At 32.9% G+C, this 12682-nt stretch overlaps 1 protein-coding gene across 10 annotated transcripts in view; it reads right to left on the bottom strand.

Moving 5' to 3' along the window:
• Positions 1 to 12682, bottom strand: part of LOC131513991 (butyrophilin subfamily 1 member A1-like) — a 42354-nt gene that overhangs the window by 4179 nt on the left and 25493 nt on the right. For 2 of the 10 annotated variants that reach the window (XM_058733475.1, XM_058733469.1), the window contains exons 4-11: positions 5974 to 5994; positions 5867 to 5887; positions 5760 to 5780; positions 5653 to 5673; positions 5546 to 5566; positions 4497 to 4517; positions 4120 to 4146; positions 3485 to 3511 (exon numbers count right to left, since the gene is read on the bottom strand). In XM_058733475.1, coding sequence (XP_058589458.1) covers positions 3485 to 3511; positions 4120 to 4146; positions 4497 to 4517; positions 5546 to 5566; positions 5653 to 5673; positions 5760 to 5780; positions 5867 to 5887; positions 5974 to 5994 — 180 coding nt within the window. The remainder of the gene's footprint in view (positions 1 to 3484; positions 3512 to 4119; positions 4147 to 4496; positions 4518 to 5545; positions 5567 to 5652; positions 5674 to 5759; positions 5781 to 5866; positions 5888 to 5973; positions 5995 to 12682) is intronic. The other 8 variants (XM_058733472.1, XM_058733473.1, XM_058733474.1 and 5 more) reach the window with 8 other exon arrangements.

The raw sequence follows: 12682 nt of genomic DNA on the forward strand, positions 1-12682 counted from the left end.
TACCTTGATACCAAAGCCAGACAAAGACACACAAATATCCTTCATGAATAGAAGTGCAAAACTCTCAATAAAAATTAACAGTGTAACAACACATACAAAAAAGATTATAGACCACTGCCAAATGGGGTTTGTGCCCAGAATGCAAGATCAGCTTAATGTGTGAAAATCAATTAATGTAGCAAGTTATACTAATAAAACAACCAGTAAAATGGCATAATCATCTCAATAAGCACAGAAAAAGCATTTGATAAAATCTAATACTTATTTGTGATTTCAAAAAATCATTAAATTAGAAGAGCAGTTTTCAACCTGATAAAGTGTATTTATGAAAAATTTACAACAAACAAAATACTTAATAGCAAATAAATGAATTTTTCACACCATAGTAGGGATCAAGACAAGCACGTCTGTTTTTGCTATTTCTTTTTTTTTTTTTTTAATTTTTTTTTTTCAACGTTTTTTAATTTATTTTGGGACAGAGAGAGACAGAGCATGAACGGGGGAGGGGCAGAGAGAGAGGGAGACACAGAATCGGAAACAGGCTCCAGGCTCCGAGCCATCAGCCCAGAGCCTGACGCGGGGCTCGAACTCACGGACCGCGAGATCGTGACCTGGCTGAAGTCGGACGCTTAACCGACTGTGCCACCCAGGCGCCCCTGTTTTTGCTATTTCTATTCAGCATTGTAATGGAGATTCTATGCAGTCAGGTTAAAAAAAAGAATTAAAATTTAAAAAAAGAAGCAAATCTCCTTTTTTTTTTTTTTAAAGTAGCCTCCACCTCCAACATGGGGATTGAACTCATGACCCTGAGATCAAGACCTGAGCTGAGATCAAGAGTTGGATGCTTAACTGACTGAGCCACCTAGGCACCCCAACAAATCTCCTTTTATTCCCAGTTGACTCATCATTCCTGTAGCATTATCATACAAGTGCCCACAAAAGTCTGCTAGAACTAGAACAAATTAATGAATTCAGTAAGGTCACAGGATTAAAAAAAGTAAAATACAAAAATTAATCATGTTACCATATGTTAACAATGAACAGTCTGAAGTGAAATTAAAACTATTCCATTCACAATTACAAAGAAACTGGTGCAGCCACTCTGGAGAATATATGGAGGTTCCTCAGAAAACTAAAAAAAAACTACCTTACAATCCAACAATTGCACTACTAGGTATTTACCCAAAGGATACAAAAATACAGATTCACAGGGATACATGCACCCTGATGTCTATAGCAGCATTATCTACAATAGCTAAACTATGGAAAGAGCCCAAATGTCCATTGACTAATGAAAGATAAAGAAGATGTGGCATATATATGTATATATATGTGTACACACACACACACACACACACACACACAGCAATATTACTCTGCCAAAAGAAAGAATGAAATCTTGCCATTTTGCAACAACATGGATGGAGATAGAATGTATTATGCAAAGTGAAGTAAGTCAGTCAGAGAAAGACAAATACCATATGATTTCATTGATATGTGGAATGTAAGAAAGAAACAGATGAACATAGGGAGAAAAAAAGAGGCAAACCACAAAACCGACTTTTCACTATACAGAACAAACTGAGGGTTGCTGGAGGGGAGGTGGGTGGGGGAATGGGTTAAATGGGTGATGGATATTAATTAAGGAGGTTACTTGTGATGGGTACCAGGTATTATATAAATGATGAATCTCTAAGTTCTACTCTTGAAACTAATATTACACTATATGCTAACTAACTGGAATTTAAATAAAAACTTACAACTGCAAAAAAAAGTGGAAGTATTCTAAATGCCTATTATCTGGGAGAATGAGTGAGCATAATGTAGCATATGCATACAATGGAATACTACCTGGCAATATAAAGGAACAAAATACTAAAACATGCTAAAACAAGAGTCTCAAAAACCTTATGCTAAATGAAAAGAACAGAATAAAAGACGACATATTACATGATTCCAATTATACATGTCCAAAAGGCAAAGCTGTAGAGAGTAAGAAGAGTAGGGATTGCCTGAGCCTAGGAAAGGATTGGCAGAAAATGGAAACAAAAGATCTTTGGAGATGATGGAAACCTTATAAAACTGGATTTGGTGATGGTTGCCCAACTCTGTAAATGAATTTAAAAATTATTGAATTGATTTTTAAAAAATGAGTGAACACTTAAATGTATGGTATATAAATTATATCCAATAACACTTTTAAAAAAGTGAGCTCAGAGTAAACAATTCTGTAAGCATGAAAGCTATAAAGCATATTTTGTAATAGGAAATTTCTGCAAGCCAGAAGTGTGCTATGCCACTACATTTGATGTGAGGGAGAGTCAAGGGTCACTAAGGACAATAGAAAGCAAGTTGCATCTCAAGAGCAAAATAAGGATCTAAATAATCAGGAAAATTCTTCCACCTTTAGAATAGAGCCCTTCAAAATATGGCCTGGTGGGAATCCGTACTCTATTGGTAAATGATGCCTGCTGTGCTTTCTCCTTATTCTAAACAGAAATTTTTATTCCATGTTTTATCCTCATTTGTCTAAGCATGGAATGGAGGGTGCAGACGATTCCTGTCTTTGAGTACACAGATTACAAGATCCAGAAGAGTTACATCAACTGAAAGAAGAGCATCTCTCAGAGATCTTGGCCTTTAAATCAGTGGCAGTGACCCCATGGACCCTTGGCTTCTCTTTTTGAAAAAGGAACAAATTAGTTATATACTGAGAAAGAAACACTAAATTGATCTTTGGTTACCTGAAAGATAGCTTGTAGAGATGATAAAACCCTAGCAATATTTATTGCTTTTCTGTTTTCTGAGTAAACAGCTAAACAACATTTCCTAGCTCCCATTGTGTCTAGGTGAAACCACATGACTGAGAACTGGCCTAGGTAGGCAGAACTGGTGAATGGCTTTTCAACCCCTGCTACAAAACACTATATTCTTGGGTCATCTTCACATTTCTTTTTCTCAAAAAATTTTGAGGAATTGAAGGACATCTAGAACATTGAGAAGTTACACAATGGAAAGAGTCCAGATCAAAGTCGTTGCTTAGAGGACATCTTCCAAGTAGAGCTTCTTAACCAGGAATCTTTGTATATACATTAGAAATACAGTCTAGCTTGCTAAACTATTTGATATGTTCATGTTTATTTGAAAGAGTAGCTAGAAGTAATTCACATTAATATAAAACCTCCTTAGAATTGTGAAAAAGGAAAAAATAAATTTTTTAAACTGACAAGATACTGTTTTTATTAATTAAGATCTTCTTTAATTAAATTGTAAGTGTCCCATGAAACACAGGTAAGAAAAAGATAAAAAGAAAAATAATTTATAAGTTACCATTCTTGGTAAGTTTTCTATGGAACAGAGTTATATACAATACATTTTTCTATGTCAAGTGGTAGTTAGTAGCATGATATCTTATAGAATTTAGGAGGTTAAGTATCTACCTCAAAATCAGGGAAAATTATCATGGTCAGGACAATGTACTCACCAGGGTACAATGATGCCTTCTGCCAGCCTGCGAGTGAACAAAATGATTAAATATTTTTACCCTTTCATGGTCCTTCTTTTTCTCTCTTCTCATCACTGACATTCTCTCAGTATTCAGTTACATATTTATCTCTCTGTCCCTTTCCTTCTTCACAAACATGTGACATTCCTTTCCTGAATACAAAATGATTGAGTTGTGTATATGTGTGAAAACATATAAAGTCAGAAAAAAGGCAAACTAAAAACAAAAAGAAGAAAGGAATATAGAAACGGAAAATGAAGGAGTGATGACAGAAAGATGGATAGGTTGAGATTAAAAAAAGGAAAGAAAGAAAGGTGGAAAATGGAAGGAAAGTAGAGAAAAGAAGAAGAAAAGGAAGAAGAAATAGAAGGAATTAGGAAAAACAGAGTGAAGGAATAAAAATTGAGAAAGGGAGATTAAAAAAAGGATATTACAACTTAGGGAAAAAGTGAATTAACTTTTACAGACTCTCTTCCATTCATGCTCCTACACAATGAACACAGGCAATGGTAGAGTATGTCTGATTCTTTCTGGGAATGAGGTTTAGAGGAATTAGGAGTCTTACTGTTTGTGGAATTTAAGAACTGCTATGAAAGAACTTCTGAGTTACTTACCATTCCTAAATTGGGTTCTTCTTTGATCTGAAAGGAGATGTACACAGAAGACTGGGAATCTCAAAAAGATAAAAATGCAAAACCAAAGACAGGCATTCTTTGAGGGGTTTATCATAATCATCACTACCATGTTAGGCAAGCTGTTGCTCCCTCATAAATTTCTTATGGATAAAATAAAGCTGAATCACAGGATTTTTTAGGAGTTAATCAAGGTAAACAGGTAAATCATTCCTAGCATGATAATTGCAATATAGAGAGGCCATAGGAAAATGTGAAAGATACACAAAATAAAGAGTTAAAGGGACAGGATAAAACAAAGCATATGATTTCCACAGTATAATATCTTGCAAATATTTAAACTATTAGAATACAATTACCAATTTCCATTTGAAATTTTCCTGAAACACAAAAATGAAAACCCCATTTTAATACCACAGAGAAAAGAAAAATTAAAGTTCCTTAGAAGAATTACACATGAAATTAGTAACTTCATTAAGGTTAAAAAAAAAAAAACCTCACTTTTCTAGAACACTTGTTCAAAACAAAACAAATATATATCACATGCTTACATAAATAATCTTACAGTTGAAGTCTAAGAGAAAATTACCAAATCCCCCAGTGGTTTATTGTTTTTGAACTAGTTTATAATGCTGATATTAATGAATATCTTCACCTGCAATGTTGTTATGCTAGCCATCATCTGTGCAGGAACAGCTATAGTTTTTTCAGTGCTTCCAATGAGATAGGGATTATCTAATGGTTTTATGTAATCACTCAATTGAATACTAGCAAAATAATGGTGAAGTAGTGCTCTTCTGTTTACAGAATAAAGATCTGAGAATCAAAGGGGTCAGTAACATGATGAAGTTTCTGTTGGTAAATGGACAATGACTTGAACCCAGGTATGTTAAACTGCAAATTAAAGACTCAATCATTATGCCATAATCCTCCATGTTTGGTCAAGCCAGCTGAGGCTTCAGTCAAAAGGTAGAATAGTGACGTCCTATATAAGGAACAGCCTATTGCATTTTTTTTTTTTTTTAAATAGTGCCTTGCATAGAAGAATTTCAGTTTTACTTAGAATCAGACTGTGGGCACAGCAAGCACCGTGAGAGCTCTTTCAAATATATTCTCAGATTAGATTTCACTTATCTCAAAGCCACTAGAAGAAGTTATTGCTAGCATCATGGAGACAGCTGAAAAATAATACATTAAATTAAGATAAGGGTGAATGTGAGAAGTGAGTTAACTAATGGGAGAAGAACAAAGAAAGAAATAGGTAAGGGAAGTTGTAATATAATAAACATAAATGAAAATCATGAAAGAAAATTATACAGAGGAAAATAATACATGGAAAAAGGAAGAAGCAAGCACAAACCCATATAGGAAGATCATATTTTATAAACAAATTGTTATTAAACTTTACCATTTTCTTTCCTAAGTTCACCTGAAAAATAAAACAGAGAAATATTAGAATCACTATGAAACAGATGATAGGAACATCATATTTTGTAAATAATCATTAAATTTTACCATTTTCTTTCCTAAGTTCACCTGAAAAATAAAACAGAGAAATATGAGAATTACTATGAAACAGACGATAGGAACATCATATTTTGTAAATAATCATTAAATTTTACCATTTTCTTTCCTAAGGTCACCTGAAAAATAAAACAGAGAAATATGAGAATCACTATGAAACAGATGATAGGAACATCATATTTTGTAAATAATCATTAAATTTTACCATTTTCTTTCCTAAGGTCACCTGAAAAATAAAACAGAGACATATGAGAATCACTATGAAACAGACGGTAGGAACATCATATTTTGTAAATAATCATTAAATTTTACCATTTTCTTTCCTAAGTTCACCTGAAAAATAAAACAGAGAAATATGAGAATCACTATGAAACAGATTATAGGAACTAAATTTTGTACTAATTTTGTACTAAATTGATCTGAAAAATAAAAGGAGTAATAAAAGAATCACTATGAAGCAGAAACAAAATGAACAGAAAAAATCTTTTCACCTATTGTGAAATATATAATTGGTTAGACACTTCAGAGAAAAAAAATTAGAATTATTTTCTAGATGTTTTACTCGAAAAACCTATGGGGGTCCACATTGCTTTGTATCAAATGGTAAAAAGTAGAAAAATAATTTTAAATTTATTGTGACTGAGCTCAACATCCCCCAAAATAATTTCCTAAAGTCTTCTTTAGGCATAATATCATTGTTATCATCATCAATACCATTGTCACTACCACCACCACCATTCCCATTGACGTTCACTAAGCACTTTCTTTGCACTAAGCTCTGTGATATATGCTTTGCAAGCAGCATCACATTTGATCAACAAAAGTTCTTCGGAAGTTATGACACTTATGCAGAAGAATAAACATTAGCTCAAGGCTACATTACTTGCTGCATTTCCCAGTTTTTTATTTCAGAATTGGAATTTTTTTCCAAAGTGAATATTATATTACTCGGGAAAGATATTTTCAGTAAAAGAAAAAAGAACAAAACATTGGGGTAAAGCAGCAGTCTCCAAATACTATGTACTGCTATGTAATACTATGTAATACAGAGCAATACTATGTATAAGGGTTTGGCAGACTCTCAAAAACTTAAAGCTAGTATGCTACTTATTGTTTTATCTTCTTATTTCAGCCACTTTATTTGACAATCCATTTAGCAATTTAACATCATGCTTCTTTTATTCTATTAGAGTAGGGCACTTAAAATGCTCTAAAAATGGTCAGCAAAAACCTCCAACTAATAAATTATATAGACAGGACTGTCTTATTCATTTTTTTAATGTTCTGCTGCATTTATAGTATTTACTTAAAATGGGTGAAAGACCAAAATATAAGAGCTAAAAACAATAAAATCTTTTTAAAAAATTCAGAGGTACATCTTCATGATTTAGGATTTAAGAATGGATTCTTAAAGGTAACACCAATGCACAAATAACAAAATAAACAATAGACAAACCTAACTTCATAAAAAGTGAAAACTGTATCAAAAGGTAAGAAAGGGAAGAGATAATGTACATAATGGGAGAAAATATCTGCAAATTATATATTTTTAGGGGCTTAGTATCAAGGGAGTAGATTGATATACTATGAAGAAATCTTTATTTGGTATAATGTGAGGATATTGAACCCCTTTTCTTGTTACTGTCTGAAGCTGAGTTTGCTACAATAATATCTTTCTAAGTGATTTAAGACTTGAAGCTCACATCTTTTATTTTCTCTGCAAAACAAATGAGAAATGTTGATTAAATAAAATAATTGAAGTAATTCACAAATAATGGTATGGAGGATCAAATATTAGTTCTTTTAGGGGCAAACTCTATTTTTACAAAATGCCAAAGTACCAAGAGCATTGTTTTCATATAATCCAGGACAGGTTTTCCTTCAAAGATATGTTTTCTATTTTGGTAGAGATAAATTTCCCTTTGAATTCCTCCCTTTTCTCTGAATATATGCATTAAACAAAATAACTTATTTCAACTAATAGATACAACATAAAAATGAATTAAAAGAAGTTAAAATTGATGAGGTCATTTATTAATTATATCCTTTCTCTGATGAAGAGAAAACACCTTTCTTCACGTTTTCAAAACAAAATAGGAGAAATTTGTGATTTTCAGATTCAAAATCTCTTCATCTATCATTTCTATCCACATGTGGTTCCCTTCTCATTGGCTCCTTCTGTTATTCCCTTATGCTTGCATGCTTGCAGAAGTTTCTTTAGCATTTCTTAGGAGACAAATCTGGTAACTAATTCCTTGACTTTTCTTTCTTCCATGTGTTAGTCTTTGTCTTTCTGCTGAAGTCTGTTTTCACTGAATATATAGACTACTGGGTTGACAGTCTTTTCTTTTAGCATTTTAATGATTTTGCTTTACTGTATTCTTGCTCCTATGATTTCTGGTGTGAAATCACCTGGTTTTGAATCATTTCTCCTTTGTTTTACTTTAGATAATTTTAAGAGTCATTTCTCATCTTGGTTTTCAAAAATTATGATTGCAATGCTTCTAGGAACATAGGTATTCTTTGAGTTTATTCTGCTTATACTTTTGCCAAGCATTTAAGCATCCTTAAATTTAAATCTCTTACCAAGTTTGAGAAAATTTTGACATTCTTCTTCAAATAAATTTTATACTCCAATCTTTCCTCTCTCATTCTGGGAAGCTCATTATTTATGCGCTAAAAGGTTTTTTTTTTTTTTAAATTACCAAATATCTTCATTCAGAAAACGTATACACACCATGAATATTTCTTTTCTTTTTTATTAAGTTTTCTACTTTAATTCTAATATAATGAACATACAGTGTTATATTAGTTTCAGGTGTACAATATTTTAATTCAACAACTCTATACATTAGTCAGTGCTCATCATGTTAAGTACACTCTTAATCCCCATCATCTATTTTACCCATCCCTCCACCCACCTCCCCTCTGGTAACCCTCTGTTTGTTCTCTACAAAACCTTGCTTTGTGAGCATAATTCATTCCAGAAACATGCTTGTAATCCAAAGCACTCATATATCAAAGCAAATTTCAAGAATCATTGGCTCAGTTGTGATCATGTGACATTCAGTGTCATGTACTGCTTGTATTGCAAGACATCACTCGTTTATTATGTTAAAATTTATTAGAAATGTTTGCTCATCTTGTGGAACACTTGCAGAACAAGTTACAATCCAAGGTTTTACTGTGCAGTTAAGAGTCTGTTTTTTGGGTTGTCTCTTTTTTTTACTTTGTTTATTTATTTGTTTCTTAAATTCCACATATGAATGAAATCTTATGGTATTTGTCTTTCTCTGACTATTTTGCTTAGCATTATACTCTCTAGCTCCATCCATGTTGTTGCAAATGGCAAGTTTTCATTCTTTTTTATAGCTGAATAATATTCTACTGTGTATGTATTCCATTTCTTCTTTATCCATTCATTTATTGATGGAGACTTGGGCTGCTTCCATAATTTCAGCTATTGTAAATAATGCTGTTACACATAGGCATGCATGTATCACTTTGAATTAGTGTTTTTGTATTCTTTAGTAAATATCCAGTAGGACAATTGCAAGGTCATAGGGTTGTTCCATTTTTAACTTTTTGAGGAACTTCCATACTATTTTCCAGAGTGGGTGCACCAGTTTGCATTCCCACCAACAATGCATGAGGGTTCCTTTTTCTCTACATCCTCACCAACACTTGTTGTTTCTTGGGTTTTTCATTTTAGCCATTCTGACAGGTGTTAGGTAATATCTCATTGTAGTTTTGATTTGCACTTCCCTGATAAAGAGAGATATTGAGCATTTTTTCATGTGTCTGTTGGCCATCTGTATATTTTTTTGGAGAAATTTCTGTTTATGTCTTCTATTCATTTTTTAATTGCATGATTTATTTTTTGGGTGTTCAGTTTTATAAGTTCTTTATGTATTTTGGATACTAACTCTTTATCAGATATGCCATTTGCAAATATCTTTCCCCATCCAGTAGGCTGTCTTTTAGTTTTGTTGACTGTTTCCTGCATTAGAACTTTCTTTTTTACAGATTAAAAAAAATATTATTTATTTAAATTCCAGTTACTTAACCTACAGTGTAATATTGGTTTCAGGAGTAGAAACCAGTGACTCATCACTTACATATGACACCCAGGGCTCATCTGAACAAGTGCCCTTCTTAATGGCCATCACCCATTTAGCCCATCCCCCCCACCCACTTCCCCTCCAGCAACCCTCAGTTTGTTCTCTGTATTTAAGAGACTCTTATGGTTTGCCTCCCTCTCTGTTTTTATTTTGTTTTTCCTTCCTTTCTCTTAATGTTCATCTGTTTTGTTTCTTAAATTCTACATATGAGTGAAATCATATGGCATTTGTCTTTCTCTGACTGACTTATTTTGCTTAGCATAATAGAACTTTTAATATTATCTCACACTTCCTCCACAGCTTTGTTCATTGTTTCAATATATTTTCATTACTGTTCTTCAGATAGGAAAATTCTGTGGTTTTGTATTCCATTTTCTGGTCTTTTTGCTTATCATCTACATTCTGCTATGGTGCTAATGCAGTAATTAAATTTCAGATATTATATTTTTCAGTTCCCAAATTTTGATTTAACTATTTTTCTAGTTTCTATTTCTCTGCTATGAATTTTCATTCTTTCATTTCTAATCTTTTTATTTACCTCATGTAGTACAGCAACCATAGTTTTCCCCTCTTTTTAAAATGTTTGTATAAAGCCCTGTGTATCCTTTACCCAGACTCTGCTAATGATAGAAAACATCTTATATAATTGTAGCAAAATATCAAAGCCAAAAAATTGACATGGGTATAATACTGTTAAGTATACAGCATGCCACATTTGAGTTTCATCATTTTTCCATGCATTGATGTGTATGTGTGTGTGTGTGTGTGTGCGTGTGTGTGTGTGAATGCAATTTCTCTCATCTATACACTCAAGAAACCACAATCAAGATATAAAACTAGCCCATAACTACAAAGGAAATCTCTTGTGCAGTCTCTTTATATTCCCACTCCCCACCCTTGCTCTTCCCTGTCCCCTGGCAACCACTAATGTATACTCTATCTCTGTATTTTTGTCATTTTTCAGATGTTATACTAATGGAATCATACATTACATAATCTTTTGAGATAGACTTTTTTGTCCACTAAGCACAATGCCATTGAAGTCCATCATATTTGTTGTATGAATCAATGGTCTACTCCATTTTATTGCTGAATAGTATTCACTGTACTCATTTGCCACAGTTTATTTGACTATTCATTTATTGAAGGATATTTATTTTGTTTCCATTTTTTTTTGCTAATACAAGTAAAATTGTTCTGAATATTTGCATAGAAGATTCTGTGTGAGCATAAGTTTTTATTTCTTTATTCTTTAGAATAAATGCCTGTGTGATTTTTTATTTACACAATAGTGCATATTTGTTTTTATAAGAAAATGCCACATTATTTAATAGATGGCTGTACCATTTTACATGCTCACCAGCAATGTTATAAATCTAGTTTCCTCACACTCTCACCATCACTGGATATTTTTCTGTTTTGTCTTTAAATGTTAGCCATTCTAAAGATGTGTAGTGAGATTTCATTGTGGGTTTCTTTAAGTTTATCCCATTTGTGGACATTTCAGTATCTTGAATCTGTACAGTTTTACATTTCACCATTATCTTGTCTATATTTGTTTTCATCCCCATACTCTGTAATCTCTCTGAGGACTCTGATAATACAAACAATAGATTACTTTTATATTGTCCACATGTTCCAAGTCCCTGTTTCTTTGTTTGTTTTCTCACTTTTTCCCTGATAAGGTAATTTCTATTGATCTATCTTTAAGTTTAGTTTCCTTCCTCTGTCATCTTAAATTTAGCATGCATTGAGATCAAGTAATTTTTCTATTTCAGTTATTATATTTTTTAGTTCTAAAATTTTCCTTTGGTTATTTATGAAATCTATTTCTCTCCTAAATTTTTCCATTTTTCCTTATTTCAAGAGTTTTAATTGCTCATTGAATCATTTTTATTATTGTAACTCTGCCATCCATGTCAGATACCTCCAATACCTGTGTCATCTCAGTGTTGGTTTCTGTCAATTGTCCACTGTTGTTCAGGTGTGATTGCCTTTGATTTTGACATGAAGGGTGAAATTTTTATTTTATTCTAGACACTTTGGGCATTAAGTTGTGAGGCTGTGGATTCTATTTATTCTTTTTTACTGGCAGGCAGTCACGCGATTTATGTATAACGTGTTTCCAGGATGGGACTGGAAGTTCAGTTTCCTATTGGTGGCAGGTAGAAACAGAGTGCTGACTATCACTGCCACATTTGCTACTAATGGAAATGCAATTCAGCTTATCCCTTAGTCCCACTGATACTTTCCTGGGGAAAGCAGAGCATGGCCTCACCTCATCTCTCTGCTATACAGGGATGAAAGCTTAGCTGGATCCCACAAACACCAGTGTGGAATGAAAACAGAGTGCTGCCCAATACATCTTTGTACAGCCTCCTTCTGCCTTATGCTGCTAGCTAGGAGTGGAAGCTTAATTCTTCCTTAAAGTAAGCTGAAAGTATTGGGAAGTTGGGGGAAACAGTTGTTATTTGCCCTAGAGTAAGGCGGGTGTTGTCAAAAAGCTCTTCTGTTCTGGTAGACTACCTTTTTCTGGTCATTTTTTTAAACAAGTTCAGCAAATTTGCAGAATATGAGATCAACATACAAATGGTTTTACCTCTATACATAAGCAATAAACTATCCAAAATTGAGATTAAGAAAACAATTCCATTAACAATAGCTCATGAAAGAAAAAAAAAAAAGGAATAAATTTAACCAAGGGGGCAGAGGTCTTGTACATTTAAAAGTAGAAAGCATTTCTAAAAGAAATTAACATATGCCTAAATAAATGTAAAGATCTCCCATGTTCACTGAATGGAAAGCTTCATATTACTAATATGGCAATACTCCCCAAAGAGATCTACAGATTCAATGCAATTGTTATCAAATCCCAAGAATTATTAATTAATTAATAATAA

Source organism: Neofelis nebulosa, chromosome 6 (assembly GCF_028018385.1).
Source record: "Neofelis nebulosa isolate mNeoNeb1 chromosome 6, mNeoNeb1.pri, whole genome shotgun sequence".
NCBI classification, from domain to species: Eukaryota; Metazoa; Chordata; class Mammalia; order Carnivora; family Felidae; genus Neofelis; species Neofelis nebulosa.